At 54.9% G+C, this 18583-nt stretch overlaps 1 protein-coding gene across 3 annotated transcripts in view; it reads right to left on the reverse strand.

Annotated features, from left to right (window-relative positions):
* Positions 1-9341: 9341 nt before the first annotated feature.
* The window catches only part of LOC132234621 (rho guanine nucleotide exchange factor 18-like), a 42550-nt gene continuing 33308 nt past the window's right edge, over positions 9342-18583 (reverse strand). For 2 of the 3 annotated variants that reach the window (XM_059695734.1, XM_059695735.1), the window contains exons 3-10: positions 14003-14262; positions 12911-13061; positions 12205-12319; positions 11528-11585; positions 11162-11206; positions 10531-10608; positions 9710-9815; positions 9346-9582 (exon numbers count right to left, since the gene is read on the reverse strand). In XM_059695734.1, coding sequence (XP_059551717.1) covers positions 9433-9582; positions 9710-9815; positions 10531-10608; positions 11162-11206; positions 11528-11585; positions 12205-12319; positions 12911-13061; positions 14003-14262 — 963 coding nt within the window. In that variant the 3' untranslated portion in view covers positions 9346-9432. Of the gene's footprint in view, positions 9583-9709; positions 9816-10530; positions 10609-11161; positions 11207-11527; positions 11586-12204; positions 12320-12910; positions 13062-14002; positions 14263-18583 lie in introns of all 3 variants that reach the window. The other variant, XM_059695733.1, reaches the window with a different exon arrangement.

Raw genomic sequence — 18583 nt, forward strand, 5'->3', positions numbered from 1 at the left:
GGGGGCAGGCAGAGGGTGTGCCCTGAGGGGGCGGGGCTCGCGGCTGAGCCTGGGGCGCAGGGATTGGCCAGCCGCCTGTTCGCGGGGCGGGGTCTGCTGCGGAGGGCGGTCCTCGGGGGCGGGTCAGCGGGGCGGGGTCCACCGCAGCCCGGCAATTAGCCGGGCGGGTTCTGGGTGCGAGGACAGTGGGGCTGGGGGGCGATGGGGGGGATCGGGTGCTGGGAGGTCAGCGGGCACCTGGGGACGTTGGCGCGTTGAGGGCGAGTCTGAGGGCAAGAAGAAGGGAGCGTACAAGAAACGGAGCGAACAGATCTGTCACCTATGAAGAAGGGTCGGTGTAGACTACAGACAGAAGTGCCTGAAAGTCAGGTGGTCCCAGACATTTTACCATAGGTCGCCCAGCGATCCCAAACATGCCAGGCAGACACCCAGGCAGGGGCCATCAGATACTTTCAGGCCAGACAACTGCTCAGACACCCCACCTAGGTCTGTTAGAGCCCCAATACTAGCATTCAGAATCTGAAAAACGTGCCAAATATCCCCAAAGTACCACATACCTTCATCCAGGAGCCATCAGATACCCCCAAACAGGCTTTCGGGCACCCAGAAACCTCTGAGACCCCACATAGCAACTTTTAGATCCTCCCCCAAAACACAAACCAGATTCCCTCAATAGAGATGCGAGAGACCCTCACACAGGCCAGAGACCCTCACACAGGTGTTCTTAGATATGCCTTCCCCAGTGCCAGCACCTGCTCAGGTACCATCAGACATCCTTGCCCTGAGGCTGCTGGTCCCATCCAGGTCCCTCACAGGTGGGGCCTTTGGGCAGTGACCAGGAGAGGAACCAAGTACCTCTCACCCAAGGTTCAACTGCTCCGCCGGGCCAAGCTCTCCCCAAATCAAATTCAATTCGACACATACGCACATATTCTGTGGTCAAGAGCCCTCACTTCAGAAACTGGGGGTGAAGGTGGGGGATCCTCAAATGACCTGCCTTCAGTTTAAGTCTGGTCTTTGTGGTTGAGAGAAGAAGAATGCCGAGGGAACTGGAGACTCCAGAAGTGCAAGGACATGCTTCATCAGACACCCAACTCTGATGTAGGCCAGAAGCCCCAATTTGGGTCATTTGAAGTCCTTATGGGTCGGTATATGTTCACTCTCTGAATTGCTATGACTTTTGGACTTTACCCGAAGGCACTGGGGAGCCATTAAAGATTTTAAGCAGGAAGAGTGGTATAACCCTTATTTCTGTAGCCATCTTGGTTATAGAAACCTTCAGGTGACATAGCTCTCCCCTAAAGGTAGAAACTGACTTTTCAAAGAGCCTGGCAAGGAGAGATATCTCTTGTCTTTTACCCATCCAACCATTCTGTACCTACGGAGTCTTTATCATGGGCCATAGGCTTTACTAAGAGCTAAAGAGACACAGAGAGCGTAAGTCTACAGCAGCATTTCTTAGTCTTAGCATTATTGACAATTGGGCTGGATAAGTCTCTGTTGTGGGGGCTGCCTGTGCATTGGAGGATGTTAAACAGCATTCATGGCCTTTACCCATCCTATCTAATAATAGACAAACATGGTAATTGACCATACCTTCACTACGCCTTCCATTGGCTAATCAGCATGATATGCAAATTAACCCAACCAAGATGGCGGCCAGCAGCCACACAGCTGAAGCGAGCAGGAGGCTTGCTTGCTCCAGTGATGGAGGAAGCCAAGGTTCCCCGCCTGCCGCAGCCCAGCTCTGAGCTTCAGAAGCAACAATGTTTCAATTATAGAAGCTAAACAAACCCCAGATACCTGCTTTTAGCAGCCCCTGCTCTCAGAGCTGGAGCAAGCAGGAGCCGGCTCTCAGCTCCAGTGACGGCAACAAAGTTTCAATTATAGAAGCTAAACAAACCCCAGATACCTGCTTTCAGCAGGCCATGTCCTCAGAGCTGGAGCAAGCAGGAGCCGGCTCTCAGCTCCAGTGACGGCAACAAAGTTTCAATTATAGAAGGTAAATAAATCCCAGAATAAAAAAAGAAAGAAAAAAAGAGAGGCTGGAGCTTCTGTCACTGGCCAGCCTGAAAATGGCCCTAAGCCCCTCACCCAGACTGGCCAGGCACCCCAGTGGGGACCCCCACCCTGAAGGGGGTGTGGGCAGCTGCAAACAGCCATCATCCCCTCATCCAGGCTGGCCAGGCACCCCAGTGGGGACCCCCACCCTGAAGGGGGTGCGGGCAGCTGCAAACAGCCATCAGCCCCTCACCCAGGCTGGCCAGGCACCCCAGCGGAACCCCCACTCTGATCCAGGACACCCTTCAAGGCAAACCAGCCGGCCCCCACCCATGCACCAGGCCTCTATCCTATATAGTAAAAGGGTAATATGCAAACTGACCCTAACAGCAGAACGACTGGGAATGACTGGTCACTATGACACACACTGACCACCAGGGGGCAGACGCTCAATCAGGAGCTGCCCTCTGGTGGTCAGTGTGCTCCCACATGGGGGAGCTCTGCTCAGCCACAAGCCAGGCTGATGGCTGCCAGTACAGCGGTGGTGGTGGGAGCCTCTCCTGCCTCCTCAGTAGTGCTAAGGATGTCCGACTGCAGCTAAGGCCTGCTCCCCACTGGCAAGTGGACATCCCCCGAGGGCTGCCGGGCTGCCAGAAGGATGTCTGATTGCCAGCTTAGACCCAATCCCCCGGGGAGCAGGCCTAAGCCAGCAGCTGGTCTTCCCCCGAGGGGTCCCAGACTGTGAGAGGGCACAGGCCGGGCTGAGGGACCGCCCCCCCCCCAAGTGCACAAATTTTTGTGCACCAGGCCTCTAGTTAGATATAAGTAGCACTCCCAGGCCTGACCATCAAAAATGCCTGCAGGCATTGTCAAATGTCCCCTGGAGGACAGAATAACCTTCAGCTGACAGCAACTGCTCTAAGAGACACTCAGACACATACAGTCACCTGATGCAGGCTTCACAGTGGAAGTGGATCTGCACTATGTTTTAAAAGGTGAGTAAGAGTTAGGTGGCCCAGGGAGTTCCAGGAACAGCACTGAATGAGCAAGCACTCTGCATGGGCAGCCACAAGACTCCAGGGTGGCTGGGCTTTGGAGCCAAGGTGGCTGAATAGTGGGAGAGAAGGGTGGAGGGGTAGGCGGGGTCAGACCATGAAGAGCCTCAAAGGCCAAGGCCAGGAACAGGACTGTCTGGAATGGTATTCCTTTAGAGGGCTGGTCTCTGGGAAAGCATGTCAGCTTTACCCTGGAGACCCACCTTCTGTAATTACCTGGAGGGTGAGTCATTCCCTATTCTGTTTCACTTACTGTGGGGCTGTTTCCTCTAGGGGACAGAGAGGGATGTGTGGCTTTGAATGTCTCCCATGGTAGATAAGCTTGTGGTGAGTTATACCTGGCGGTGCCTGCTCTCAGCCTGTAGGAAGTGAGACACGGCTGTTCTGGCTTCCTGTGCCTCTTTAGACAGGTGTGTGGGGCTGTGGTAAAAGCCTAGGCTTAGGGTCTATGCTTTAGATGCTAGTTTTGTCCTCACACAACAACAAATAGTGATGGTGATGATGATGATGATGATGATGATGATGATGATGATGACGGTGATGATGATAGACGCTACTATTGCCCTTCCATACCAGGCACCATGCTAAGTGCTACCTACATAATTTCTTTCACACAAACTCAAATCTTCCCTAAGCTTAAAGGGTTATTTTGAAAATCAAATGTCTCCAAGAGCTGGAGCTTGATTTCTTCCAACCTGAGAGTAGACCCAACTGAGTGACTGGCTTCTAACCAATAGAGTAGGAAGAGGGAAAAATAGCAACCTGGCAGACGTTACTTAAACTAGGGCATGAAGGTTAACATCCCCAGGGATGTCATGATCATAGCACTTGCCCTCTGATATGATGAGGCAAGAGGTTCCTCAAACCATAACCCTTGTGTCTAATTATGAGGACACATCAGACAAACCTAGACTGGAGGACACTGTACAAGACACATCTCAAGACTGTCACAGTCATGAACAATAAGAAGCGACTGAGAAACCGTCACAGACCAGAGAGACGGGAGGCAGGATGATTAAAGATAATGTGTCCTGAGTAGGATCCAAAAATAGGAAAAGCACCCTAACGGAAACAACAAAACAACACCAACAACAACCCGGTGAAATCTGAAGTTGGAGTTTGGTAAGTAGTATTGTTCCAATGTTGGTTGCTAAATTGTGACCAATGTACTGTGGTCAGCTATAATAATAAAAGGGTAATATGCTAATTAGACCGGACATCTTCCAGATGTCATTCCAGACGTCCTTCCTCACGAAGCCAGGGCCAGAGGGAAGCCAGCCCAGGCCAGCCGGGGGAAGGGAAGGCTACTCTTGCACGAATTTTCGTGCATCGGGCCTCTGGTACTAGTATAAGAGGTTAACATTAGGGGAAGCTGAGTGAAAGGTATAAGGGAACCCTCTTTATTCTTTTTGCACCTTTCTTTAAATCTAAAATTAAAAGCTTAGGGGAAAGAAGGGGGTCCCCCATGGAGGGATAGGAGGAGTTAGTTTCGTTAAGCATCCTAAGATAGTTGTATACTCTTAAGTTGGGGTATATTGCCAAAATGCAGCATAATATTCCAGCTACAAGTTATAGTTGGGTCATTTTGAAACCTGACCTGTTGGTTTGTTATAATGTTGAAATCTCTGCATAGGAGCTAGTTCCTCCGGAGTATATACTTAGTGCTGATTTTTCCTGTAACAAAATAAAACATTAAGGTATGGCTCCTGCCCTGCCTTGCATTGTGTTCTAGACTTGGTTGCTCAATGGTGTCTGTTAGCCACACAAAGCAACCAATGACAGTGTCATGCTTGTACCAAAGAATTAAATCTGATCCTTAATATCTAGTATTTCACCAGTAAGTCTACTGGTAAGAGATTATAGGAAGCCAGTCATAAAATTTGAAAATAAACTCTAGTCTCTCCTTAGCTATTTTAGGCTTTTATAGAAAGCAAGAACTCATTGCAAAACATTTTTACAAGTTTGAATGCTTATATTTGATCCAGGCAAAACATTTTTGCCTGGTTTAGAATTACTGGTAGCTTATTTTATTTATTTACTTATTTATTTTAGAGAGAATGGAAGGGAGGGTGAGAGACAGAGAGAGAAACATCGATGTGAGAGACACATTGATTGGTTGCCTCCTGCCCCAACTGGGGCTGAAGCCTGCAACCAAGGTACTTGTACTGACCCCTTTGACCGGAATCAAACCGGGGACCTTTCAGTCCCCAGGCCCATGCTCTAACTGCTGTGCCAAACTGGCTAGGGCACTGGGAGCTTATTTTAAAGCAAAAGCAAAACAATTATGAGTTCACTGTCTTCAGAACAGTTTGAGAAAATATGGTAGAAAGGTGTTTTCAATTTCCTGTTATTTTAAATGTTATTACACAGAGTTATTATTAATATCGTTTTGGTGGGAAAACCTTAAAAATTGCCCCCAAATATTGATGATAAAGCACATCAAAGAACAAAATGTTTTGACATATTAAACTTCTGTTCTTCATGCAGCTGTAATTAAATTTTCTTTTTTTTCTCCATGTCTTTTTTTTTTTTAATTGAGGTATTTATTTTCTTTTAAAATATAAAATTTCGGTTTTGGTAGAACTAAAATAATTAAAAGATTATTTTATTATTATTAAAAATTGAATGGCCTGCCGTAACCGGTTTGGCTCAGTGGATAGAGTGTCAGCCTGCGGACTGAAAGGTCCCAGGTTCGATTCCGGTCAAGGGCATGTACCTTGGTTGCGGGCACATCCCCAGTGGGGGGTGTGCAGGAGGCAGCTGATCGATGTTTCTCTCTCATCGATGTTTCTAACTCTCTATTCCTCTCCCTTCCTCTCTGTGAAAAATCAATAAAATATATTTAAAAAAAAATTGAATGGCGTGATGTGACAGTGGATTGGTGACCAGGGCTGGGCTCTGGGCTGGAATGCGGCCTGTGTGACCCTGGGCAAACGCTCAACTGCTTTGGGCCTCTCTTCCCTCACCTGTCGAAGGGGAAGCACAGTGGTGAGGGCTGTGAGGAATCCGCTGAGCGCACAGGGCGTTCGGGGGAGTGTAAGTGCCCAGTGATGTAATGTTACCCATTATTCCTATTATTTGTGCAAAATCTGTGATTGTAAAGTGGCCTTCAGGAGCTCAGTCCCTGTTGGAACCCTCCTCTTTCAAGATCATCCTGGTAAGGGGTTTATTGATCTGCTGGCCAGGGTAAGTCTTCTTGGGTCTTCCTTGCTGCAGAGCAAGTTAGTTCAAGGGCCAGCAACCGTTTCTGTCAAGAGCCCCATGGCAAATATTTTCACCTTTGGGATCGATCCTGCTGCAGAATACTCCAGCTCGCCCCTGTAGCGTGAAAGCAGCCGCTCCCTTATGTCCGTCTATGGATGGTTCTAGAGCTCACCCTTCTTTCTGCTGACTCACCAACTCCTTGAATCAGATGCCTGAGATAGGGCTCGCGTGATCCAGGCCCTCCAGGAAGGCCCCCTGCAGAGCAGGGGAGTCAGCAGACCAGGAAATCACCTGCTGCTTAGAAGCACTTCAAGACCAGAGGTTGTCAGTGCATTTTGCACTTGCAAAGCCCATGCCAGCCTCAGCCAAAGACAGGTTGTGTGTCAGAAAGCGGGCCGGAGCGCCTTCGATGGACAAACAGTTCAAAACCGTGCACTCCTGACCACCGCACCAGCAGCAGGACACCCAGGGCTCCACACGAGGCGGGAATGAGGAAGAAGGAACTAACGCTCCGCCCCGTGTGGAGCCAGGAAAGGCAAGGAGTGAAAAATCCACCCTGACCTGCTCCGAGGGTGGAGGTGTGATTTCTAGGTCCTGCTCTCCATCTCTCTGGCCCCTGATTCTCACCCAGGGCAATCCTATCCTCCAGGAAACATGTGGCCACGTCTGGGGCCATTTTTGGTTGTCCTGACTCATGGGAGGGGTGCTGGCTTCTCGTGGGTGGGGGCCAGGTATGCGGTTCAACATCCCGCCGTGCCTCAGAGTGCCCCCCACAATGGGGGTGTGACTGGGAGAACGGACGTGTGGGACGCGTGGGAAACACCCCTCCCTGCTGTTGTCGTCTCCCTGGTACTCAAGAAGCCCATTTGCAGCCTCCAAACCAGCCCTTGGAAGATAAAATAGCAGAAGAAATAGAAGCTGATGGGACCCTGTGTTCCTGCAGCAGTTCTGGCCTGCATCTTGCCTGCTCTGGGGGGCGGGGGGGCGGGGAGGGAGAGGGTTGTCACTCTTGCCCCTCTCTCTCCTGTCCTGGTCCATGTCCCGTCAGCCTTGCACTGCTGGCGGCCAGGTGCACAGTGGGCTCCCAGTGATCGCTGGCTCCTGATCCCCGGGGCCCGGGGGGAGGGAACTGAAGAGTGGCTCCCCAGAAAAGGCTCACAGCCCAAATGTGAAGAGCCCTTGGCACACACTCGCTAGTCTTTGAAATTTACCCCTGGGGTGTGAAACCCCAAGCACCCCCCACCCCCCACCCCAGCCTGCTTAGGCCCAGGAGGGGCAGTCAGACCCTGTGCCCCTAGCCCAGCCGTGGGCAAACTACAGCCCGTGGGCCGGATCCGGCCCCTTTGAAATGAATAAAACTAAAAAAAAAAAAAGACCGTACCCTTTTATGTAATGATGTTTACTTTGAATTTATATTAGTTCACACAAACACTCCATCCATGCTATTGTTCCGGCCCTCCGGTCCAGTTTAAGAACCCATTGTGGCCCTTGAGTCAAAAAGTTTGCCCACCCCTGCCCTAGCCTGTGCCCCTAGCCTGGGACTTAGGGCGGCCCGCAGCCCCCTGTGAGTTCCCCAGCCAAGGCACCCCTCGGACCTCCTGGCTGGACACCAGGGGTTGGGGGAGGAGGCAACAGAGAATTCCTGGACAGAGAAAAGTCACCCAGAAAAGCGGCCCCGCAGTGTAGCCTGCCCTCTGCCCTGCTGCTGCGGGCGGAGCGGGAGCTGCAGTTCTGCTGGGCTGCCTTGCTGGGTGGGAAGTCCTGCCCTAGCCCGCGGCCAGCTTGGGAGTAATCCACACAGATGTGACCGCCTGTCATTACTGCTTCTCCCACAGCTACAGCAGGTAGAGAACAGCCTCCAAGGCACAGGTGCTCAGAGAAATAAAAGGGTTTGTAACCTGATCTTGGAAACTTGCTGGAAATAGAATTTGAACCCAGAAATGCCAGCTGGGCTCATTTCTTTCTTAAGGGACGCGGCCTCACGCTGCCAAGCCTCTTAAGACACTGAGGCTGTTAGTAAATTATGACAGGGACCGGTTACTGGCCCAACTGTGAGAAGCCAGTTAAAAGGCCAGACTGTCTACCCACGACCGACACGGGGTGAAAGCCTCCCAGAAGGTCAGCGGCCTCAGAATCTGCCCGGGTCCAAGGCCCCGCACCTGGACAGCTGTCTTACCGTTTTGGGAAGAGTCTCCATCTCGAAGCCTCAAGACAAATGACCCAACACATGCTCTTCCTCGGGGAGCAGCCGCCGCCACCCCCTCTCCCCTCCTTCCCCACTTCTTCCCCCACAGGCGTGCATCTCCGAAACTCTAAGGGGCCCCACGACACTTGCAACCTGGGGAGCAATGGGCAGCAGCAGCTTGCCCCGGGCTAATCCCCGAACCTGTCCCCAAGGCCCCCTTTTTTCTGACTTCCCAGAGAGCCAGGCCAGCCCAGTCTAGGCTCTCTGTTGCTCCCTCTACGCTAAGCCCTTTGTCTCACTGCCCCCAGCGTTAATAAACGCTCCCTCATCGTCACCTGGACTCCTGTTGTGAAATATTTCCTGCATGAAGTCAAGAACCCGCACAGTACCAGCTGGCCCTAGGCAGACCCACTCAGAGCCGGTCCCCTTTCTGGTAACACCCCGCCATTCATAGGTTGCAGTCCTGATCCCCCCAGTATCTCAGAAGGTGGCCTTATTTGGAAATGGGGTCATTGCTGACGTCGTTAGTTCAGATGAGGTCACACTAGTGCAATACAGCTGACTAGTGTCCTCATCAGAAAGGGCACATTGGGAAACAAACACGCACACAGGGGAGACACCACATGAGGCCTGCAGTTCTGCAGCCACAGGCCAAGTAACCGCCAGACGCGAGGAGAGAGACCTGGACTGGCCCGTGCCCAGTGCCCTCAGAAGGAGCTGTGAGAGACATATGCCCAAGTCCACATTTTGCAAGAGGATTTTGCAACGACAAAAGTGAAACTTGAAAGGGAATTTTTTGGGCCCCTCGCTAACCAAATGGCCCCTGTCCCTGGGGACCGGCCCTGGTGCTCGCTCTCCAGGGAGCCAAGGCCAGCCCGCCCTTGGCTAGGGCGAAATCGGACAAGAGTGCAAAGAGCGAAGGCGGCCACAAGCGCGATTAGAAAAGTAGAGAAAGTGGCCACCATCCAAGGGGACAGGCTGGGCCACCTACTTACCAGAGCTGAGAAAGGGCTTGCTGCACAGGGGGCAGTGGGAGTGGCCAGAGACGGCTCCTCGCGGCAGCTGGTGGCCAGTGACACATTCCTTTCTCTCTCGAGCATCCTGATCCTTGTCCTTCAGCTGGACGGGGCTTTTCCCCTGTGGGGGACAGAGGAGACACTTAGGATGCCTGTGTATCCAGGCCTGCCTGGAACCGCAGGGCTGCAGGGCCAGGGGCACTCTGACATGCCGAGGAAGGCAGAGGGGGCCGTGTCCTACCCCTCACCTTGTCCTTGTGCCTGCTGACTCGACTGCGCAGGGAGCTGAGTCTGCACTTGGCCCTGATGGTGCCCCTGTCACTCCTCTCCATCTTGCTGGCTCCATCCTCGCTCCTGAGGGGTGGGAAGGTGGATGAGGGCGGGCAGCAGGGTCAGAGGCCGTTCTGAGCCAGGCCTGCACGCCGCTCCTGGAATCTACCTGCATCCATCTCCCTGTGGCCTCCTCCTCCTGTTTCACCTCTTCTATGGTCCTCCCCGCATCACTGCCATGGCCCCCCTGATTACAGGCACATCTTTATTTAATAAATACTTGTTAGGTCAACGACAAACAAGCGCAGCTGGGCAGACTCTATTCCCTGGAGGGGATTCTGCGCCTCCAGTCTGCACCCTGCCTGCCCCAGTCATCTGTGCGCACCATCCTCAGTCACTAGGCAGCTATGGCCTTAGCTTAGCAGAGGTGACCTGGCCCTGCTGACTTCCTCCACTGTCCCTCCTCCCAGCCCCACCTGACACCGGTCCCCAGTCCAGAAGGCACTGTTTTCCCTTCCCATCCTCTGATCTGGGGACTGGCGAACCCTGCCCTTCCCCCAGAACCCAGTTCAAGCTGTCACCTCCTCCAGGAAGTCCCCCCCCCCCCCCGCAGGTGCATGAGGAGCCCCACCCTCACCCCTGCTGTTGCCCTTGGTGGTTCCAGTGAGAGGAGGGGGACCCAGCTCCTGCCCCCAGCCCAGGCCAGGCATGGAGGGCCGCAGGACACTCTGTGCAAACCCAGGGCTGGGCTCTGCCCTGCCCCGCCTGCAGCCCCGCCTGCAGCAGCTCTGCTACTCACTCGGACAGGAACTCAAACCAGGTGAGGTTTGAGGGGCCTTCTCTGGGGCTGACGGACAAGTGAGCCCTCTGCTGAGCCCTGTAGGACCAGAGGGGCAGACACCGGGTCAGCAGCCCCTCCCCCTCCCAGTAGCCCCTCCCCCTCAGGTGTCTGTGGTTGGTGTGCGCCCGCCGCCATGGCCCAAGAGCCCACCCTTCCTCCACATGTGGGCCGGCATGTGTGGCCACTGGGGCATATGTTCCGACAGGAGGGAGGCAGTGTTTGCGGGAGATGCATCTTTTCCCATCGCACATGGGCCAGCGCGGCTCCCTCCTCCCCAGGGTGGCCCTGCTCTCTTCCCCTCCCCTCCCACCGCCTCCCTCCCACCGCCTCCCTCCCCTATCCTGTCCCCATTCCTCCTGTCTTCTCTGCAGCCTGTTTCCCACACCTGTTTACTCTCACATCTGGCCTCTTATACCTATCCCTCCACATCTGTCCTCCAACCTCTTCCTCCAAGCCTGTGTTCCCCACACTTCTCCACAACCATCCACTACATCTGTCCTTCCCACACTTGTCCCCCATACCCGTCTAGTCCGTCTGCCCCACACCTGTCCTCCCACCCCTGTTCCCTGCCTGTCTCCCTTCCACTTACCCATGGTACTGTCGAAGTTCCTGCAGTACCTGCTGGACCATCAGCCTGGGGTGGGAATAAAATAGCCCAGAGTCGTCCCAGATTACAGACCCATCCCCGAGAGGAGCGGAGCGGGGATGGCCGCACCTGCCTTGGGTCCTGAAGCAGACCCTAGCCAGGAGCCCGGCCCCCTCCTGAGGCCGGTGGGAACCTCTCTGAGGGGCCTGGGTCCCTCCGCTGGGAGAAGGTGAGGTCATGAGGGACTGAGAGGCACCGTGGCTGCCGGGTCACTTACGGCCGGCAATGCTGAAACCTGCACACCGCCTCCCACAGCCTGGGCCCCTCGGTGGCCACCGGGCTTCCTCCCCGCGCGGGGCAGACACTCACACATGATCCGGTTCCACGTGGTCCTTTCCCAGACCCTCCAGCACCGGTGGCTCCAGGCCTGGAAGTAGCCCAGCATCAGGGAGCACAGGCGTGAGGAGCCCCGCCTGCACCCTGTTGTGGGCTCCCTGGGACCCCCCCCCCCTGCAGACCTGAGGTCGGCCAGAGGGGCCTCGCCACTCTCAGGAGGAGGGGAGAGAGGGAAGAGAGCAGGGAGGGAGGTATCCCCAGTTTTTCACAAGAGCTTAGGATGTGCTAAGTGCTGTGTGTGTGTGTGTGTGAGTGTGTGTGTGTGTGTGTGTGTGTGTGTGTGTGTGTGAACCCCCAGTGGCCCTAAGGAGGGACACTATGTCTCAGTTTATGCAGAAGGCTGCAGGGGCTGAGGCTGGTCAGAAAGTGGTGGGTCTGGGTGTAGCCTGCAGGTCTGACTGACACCAGAGAGACACACTCTCAGGACCCAGAGTTTGTCTGAGGCCAGCAGGGAGGCAACGAAAGAGACAGAGTCAGAACGAGAAGGGAGGCGAGGCCATGGCAGTGGTGGGGGCTCCAGACCCCTGGGGGAGGGGGTGGAGGAGGGGCAGATGCTGGAGGCTCTCCCGCTCTCTGGAACCCCTCCCCCAGGACCTCCACAAGCCCCACTGCCCTGCTTGGCCCAAGAGGGAAACCCCAGGCCGGGCTACCTTGGGCAGCGTGAGTGGGCACCTCCAAAGCCCGAGAGCTTTCCAGGGCGCTGACCTCATCCAAGGTCACGGGAACCGACTGGGACCTCACTCTCTCCTCCAGGCCGTCACCTTCCTGCAGGGAACAAGCAGAACGAGCAGCTCGCTAAGCCGGCCCAGAGGCTGCAGGAAGGCTCCCGATCAAGGGCTCTGCCCCAGCCTCTAGCACATGCAGGCGCCCCAGGCACAGGGCAGGGGTCTCCCTGCAGCCAGAGGCTGGAGCCTCACCCTCCCAGAGATGCGTGGCAGTTCCCCTGCTGGGCTGTGGGCCGGGCCCTGAAACTGTGAGTGCAGGTTCCAGTACCAGTAGGTCTGCAGGTCAGAGTCAGAGCAAAGGGGCCAGGCTTCTCTCCCGGCTGTGGGCTGGAGTCCCAGACTCCCATCACAGACAGGCCTCCCTTCCGCTGCAAGGGCTCTGAGAGTCCCCCCTGCCCCGCGCCCCCACCAACTGGCTGCACTTCTGGCCAAGGACCCGCTGCTGTGGGCCCTCCTCAGGGAGGAACTCAGGCCTGGGCTGCGACCTCAGGGCTGAGACTCCCCCGTTGTGGGCTCCAGCACCGGCCGCCCAGCCATGGCAGGTCAGTCCATGGGCGAGGCCCCCTTCCCGCCGCAGCACGGCTCCTGGGCCTGGAGCGTTGCTGTCCAGGTGGCCGCAGGCTGCACCCACCTTGCCTGGGTGCTCCGCTGGGGTCCTGCCCCCAGAGAGACACTCTTTAGTCCAGGCCTGCAGACTCTCCCCAGGAAGGTTCAGGGCAAGGGTCGCCAGCGCCCGAGGGAGACACGGCCCCTCACTCACAGCGGAGGAGTCGAGGCTGAACCTGGGGGGAGAAGGGCAGGATTCAGGGCTCAGCAGGTCTCCACCTGCTGCCACTCCACCAGCTCCAGAATCTGGGGGTTTGGGAGGACCCACAGATGACCCCTCTGGGCCATAGAGAGGGGTCCAATCTCCCGTATCGGAGGGGAAGGGGGAGGAAGATGGGAGGGGGAGAGGGGGAGGGGGAGGGGGAGGGGGAGGGGGAGGGGGAACCAGGTTGGTGGATTTGCTGAAGCTGCCTGTGCATCACAGACCCCCCATTTTTACATGGACTGGCTTTCTATTTGGGGTGAGAGGGCTGGAGGGGTTGGGTGGGGGTGGCTAAAGCACCCGCCTCCACTCTTTAGGGCTGCCACTGTGGTGTGTGTGGAGTCGATCACTCCTATGTGTCTTAAAAAAAAGTTATTATTGATTTCAGAGAGAAAGGGAGAGGGAGAGAGAGATAGAATCAATGATGAGAGAGAATCATTGATTGGCTGCCTCCTGCACGCACACCCCACACTGGGGATGGAGCCCACAGCCCGGGCATGTGCCCTTGACTGGAATCGAACCTGGGACTCTTCAGTCTGCAGACTCTACCCACTGAGCCAAACAGGCTAGGGCAATATGTGTCTTGATTACAAGCGCATCTGTGGCTTTGAGCATGCATGTGCCACTGCCCTGCAAGTCGGACATGTAGGCCTATAGGTGTGGGTCAGAGCGAGTGAATGTGCGAGCCTGGGGGTGACATGGGCAGCGGTGTACCTAGTGTGCCTGGGCAAGTGTGCACACCTGGGATCGCACCTGCCGGCGGTGTGTATGTACAGTGTCTTTGGGGCTTGTACACACTCAGCACGTGGATCTGTGTGTGGGCATGCATGTGTGTCTTGGGAGGGGCTGCCTCTGCCGGTGCGGACACCCCTGGTCCTGGGAGGGTGTCATGGGAGGCCCAGTGGCGGCACCAACCTCTGCCAGCCGTCAGAGCAGCTGCGGGACCTCGCCCAGCTGCATCTCCGAGGCAGGCCCTGGGGTCCAGCTGAACTGGAGCAGGATGAACCGCTTCCTGCTGCTTCGCTTGGGGGGTCACTGTCCCTGGCCGCTCCAGGCTGGCGGTGGGCAGGGGCCTCAAGGCCCAGGTCCTGGAGATACTGGCTGCCCTGAAGGGCCCCCCAGTCCAGGCTGAGGTCCTCTGTGCTTTCCCCGAGCTGCCCAGGACCAGCTTCCTCCTGCAGGTGGTGGGGGAAGAGCACATTGGCTGAAGGCAGCAGAGGCCCAAGAACCAGACCTGCCCATACCCCTCCAGTCCCACTTGAGCTCGGCGCCTTCCCAGGGCGGGTGGGCTGGGATGGAGGCAGTCCCTCAGGCCTCTGGCTCACCCGGGCCTTCAAGCTTTATTCCCCCCGAAAGGGGCAGGAAGCCTGGGCTTCCACCTCCCTCTGAGTTCCCGTTGGACCCACTGTCTTCAGTAGCCCTGCCCTGCCTGCTCACCCCGCTCACAGAGGAGGGCTGCCCTTGCTGCAGTGCAGGCTCCTCGTCGCAGGGCTGTTTGGGCTCACACTTCTCCTGGACCCTACATCTCCCTGCCAAGCTGGGACTAGGGCGGGGGGGGGGGGGGGGGCAAACTTTTTGACTCGAGGGCCACAGTGGGTTCTTAAACTGGACCGGAGGGCCGGAACAAAAGCATGGATGGAGTGTTTGTGTGAACTAATATAAATTCAAAGTAAACATCATTACATAAAAGGGTACGGTCTTTTTTTTGTTTTGTTTTATTCATTTCAAACAGGCCGGATCCGGCCCGCGGGCCGTAGTTTGCCCACGGCTGGACTAGGGTGAGGCAAGGGTGGCATCTGCCTCAGGCATAGAACTGAAGGGGGGCGGGGGGGGGCAAAACTCAGGAATCAAGATAATATTTTAATGTAATTGTTAAAGCAACTCAAAAGTAATGCAAGGAGATTCATGAACAAATTCTCAACATTTAAGGAATCACAGTACTAGACCCTGCACCCTCCTGGCTCAGCTCCCCATTTCTGCCCCCTCCTACCAGAGGACTCGGGGACATCTGAGCGGTCAGTCCTCCACTGCCGTTTCCCCCCCAACAGCCCCTCAGCGCAGTACGAAAGGCTCCAGGGTCAGCGCCTCCTGCTTCTGGCCCCTGGGTAGCCTCAGGTTCCCGCCCCCGCAGGAGGCAGCAACATGCCAGGCAGGGTTAGACACCAGACCCGCAGATGTGTATCCCACAGCAGCTCCACCAGGGGGCAGTATTTTCCGGGTCAGGAGACAAAGCGGCAGGGGGGAGGAAGGACTAACCCAGAGCCGCGCAGTCCATAAATAGCCCAGCTAGGCTCAGACTCAGGTCTGTCTGGATCCAGGCCCTATGTTCCTTCTTTACTCGCTGCTCTCTACTCCTTTCCCCCCACTTCCTTTGCCCTGCTCTCCCTCCTCCCAGTCATTCTGTTTGTCAATTTTCCCAGCCAGGACACCTGCCTTTTCTTCTTCTTGGAGACCCTTTTCTCCCAGACCACTTAGAGTCAGCCTGGTGAACTCCTACTCATCCTTCAAAACCCAATTTTGGCACGCCCTCCAGGCTATTATCCCGACCCCTTGAGGTTAGGTAAGGGGTCCCTCTTTCCCTTTCCCGGCCTTTGTTAGGACTGTCTCTGGATCAGTGTTTGGTAGGTAAGTGGGTGGGTGGGCCTCTCCTGCCTCAGGCACCAGGTGATCTCAGGAAGCCCTGATGGACTGCCCCAATGGGTGGCCTGAAGGTGTCCCTCTCCATGAATTCTGCAAGAGGGCCCTAGGATAGGATTACTAGATAAAATACAGGACACCTGGTTAAATTTGAATTGTAGGTAAACAACAAATACGTTTTTAGTATAGGTAGAACCCAGATGTTGCAGTGGTTGACATTTAAATCCAACTGGGTGTCCTGTAATTTTATGTGTGCAACCTTGCAACCCTACCCCTGGACCATTTGGCACGGCCGGTCTTTTTTACCAGGTAAGGGAGAACAGAGGGATTGCTGCTGAGTCTTGGTGTGGGGACGTTTCCAATTTGAAGTGGAAAAATATCCGCTAACCGAAAGCCAGGCTCTTGGTCAGCTGAGGATCTTGGCTGCAGGAGGCAGCGGCGGTGGCCACACTGGCCTTGGAATAAGGGAGTGTCCTGCAGGCCTGGCCTTGTCTCCTGACCGCGCCCACTTGGAGCTCTCTACAGTCTGACCTCTCCCTTGTCATTCTTTGTATTATGGCAAAATATACACAAGAAAATTTACCACTTTTTACCGTTTGTAAGTTTACAGTTCAGTGGGATTAAGTGCGTTCACATGATGTCACCACCATCCTTCTCCAGAGCTTTCATCCTCCCGAATAGAAACCCTGTGTCCATCCAACACTAACTCCCCTTTACTCCCCCGTCTCTGTGGCTCGGACTCCCCTAGGGGCCTCCTATAAGTGAAGCCACATGATACTTATCCTTTTGTGTCTGATTTATTTCCTCTAACCTAATGTTTTCCAGGTGTGTCTGTATTCTAGCATGTGCCAGAATTCCATTCCTTTTTAAGGCTGAGTAACAGTCTGTTGTATGGAGGGACCACGTGGTGTGGGTGTAAACAGAGCACATGGCGCACATCCATCATCCGCTGGGGGGAACTTGGGTTTCTCCACGTTTTGGCTGTGGAGGGTAGTGCTGCTTTGAACACGGGTGTGCCAATATGTTTGAGCCCCTGCTCTCACTATTTGGGGTAGGTACTCAGAAGCGGACTGGCTGGGGCCCGTGGTCATTGCATTTTTGGTTTTTCAAGGACCTGCCACACTGTTTCCCAGGCCTCCTTTCCTCCGGCGTCTCTCCTCTGTGCCCATGTCTGCTTCCCTCCCACCTCCCCGGCTGCTCCTTCTCTGCTGCCCTCTGTCCTGTGCACACCAGGGTCCCTTCTGTAGTCTCTGTCCAAATGCCTGGCCCTCCTGGGACCTGGGCAGCGGCCTCCTTTCAGACCCCCAGTCCCATCCCTGGTGCCTGCACAGCCTCTGTGATCTCCTTCCTCCTTGGCCACTGCCCCAAACGTGTCCCTGTGGCTCTGGTCTTCATCCTCCTATAAATATAAACACGCCAGGACAGCCTCTTGGCCTGGGCCGGGACTCTCCCTCTCTCGCATCTGGTGTCCCTCACAGGAGGCAGCAGCGGGCAGCCGGCCGGAGCGGGGGGTGGCGGGCTGGGGGCACAGGGTCCCCGCTCCTGCAGCAGGTACACTGCTAGAGGAACAGGCAGGGGCTTCACTAGGCACGTACACCTTTCCTCCAACATTTCCTCACACCTGGGAGAGCAAGTGTGAGCTGGCCCCAGGGGGCCTTTCCAGGCCTCTGACTATCACTGTAATGGGCTCAGGCTTCCGCTCTCTGGACCACGGAAAGCCTTGGGGAATGGGCTCCCCATTCAGACCTGGAGGCGAGATACCCCCGGGACCCCCTGCAGACGGGCTTACTGCGTGCAGATTGAACAGTGCACCGACACACATGTCTTTAACAATGTACGGAGTTGTTTTCTGCTTTTCTATTAGGGAAAGGAGCACACCAAAGTGACCTCATGCATTTTGTGTCCCTTGTACCATCTCACTGTGGCAAAAGGGAATCGGTTTTAAATAAAATAGCAAACAAATACCAGGACAGACGGTTCTTGCACGGCAGCCTGGTAGATAGGCCTTACTCCAGGTCTGCAGTCCTGGCATGGCTCTCTTAGCTGGCTCAGTGTCCCCACGGCCAATTCCTATGGACCTCAGTTTTCTCATCTCTAAAATGGATGGAATGTTGCCTTCTAGTCGGATGGCTTTGAGGTAACATGAGATGAGGTTTACACATTGCAAGCGCTCGATTGATGGAAGCAAGTACTAGGTTGGTTACTGTTTTTATATTCCAAGTTCTATATTTCAGGAGTCAGGGCCCTTTCTCTGGGCAAGTCACACAGTCCCTGGCTGCCTGGAGCGGACTGGGGAACACTGGGGATTGAATCCAGCAATTATAACCTGTGATGTTCCAGGAAGTGGGCGGGGGAAGGACTGAAGGGAGCCCCCTGACCCAGTCTGGAGGAGCAGGAATTCTAGATTGGAATTTTGCTTAGAAAAATCTCTTTTTAAAAAGTGCAAACCCCAGGGTAATCATTGGCGTGAAGACCTACTAACTGCAACTTAGTTAAAAAAAGTTAGATAATCTTTAGACAGCTTCTACAGCCAAAACTAAACCAAAAAACCCTAGTTCCAACCACGTAAAATAGTCTCCACATGACATATAAATTATTCCTTTAACTGACCATATCAGTCAAGTTTCATACATTTTATTTACTTACCGATTTTTTTTTTAAATTGACTTTTAGAGAGAGAGGAAGGGGAGAGAGAGAGAGAGAGAGAGAGAGAAAGAGAGAGAGAGAGAGAGAGAGAGAGAGAGAGAGAGAGAAACATCAATGTGTGAGAGAGAAACATCGATTGGTTGCCTCCTGTGAACCCGCAACCTGGGCATATGCCCTGACCAGGAATCGAACAGGTAACCCTTTGATACAGGG

This window comes from Myotis daubentonii, chromosome 5 (genome assembly GCF_963259705.1).
Source record: "Myotis daubentonii chromosome 5, mMyoDau2.1, whole genome shotgun sequence".
Lineage (NCBI taxonomy): Eukaryota > Metazoa > Chordata > Mammalia > Chiroptera > Vespertilionidae > Myotis > Myotis daubentonii.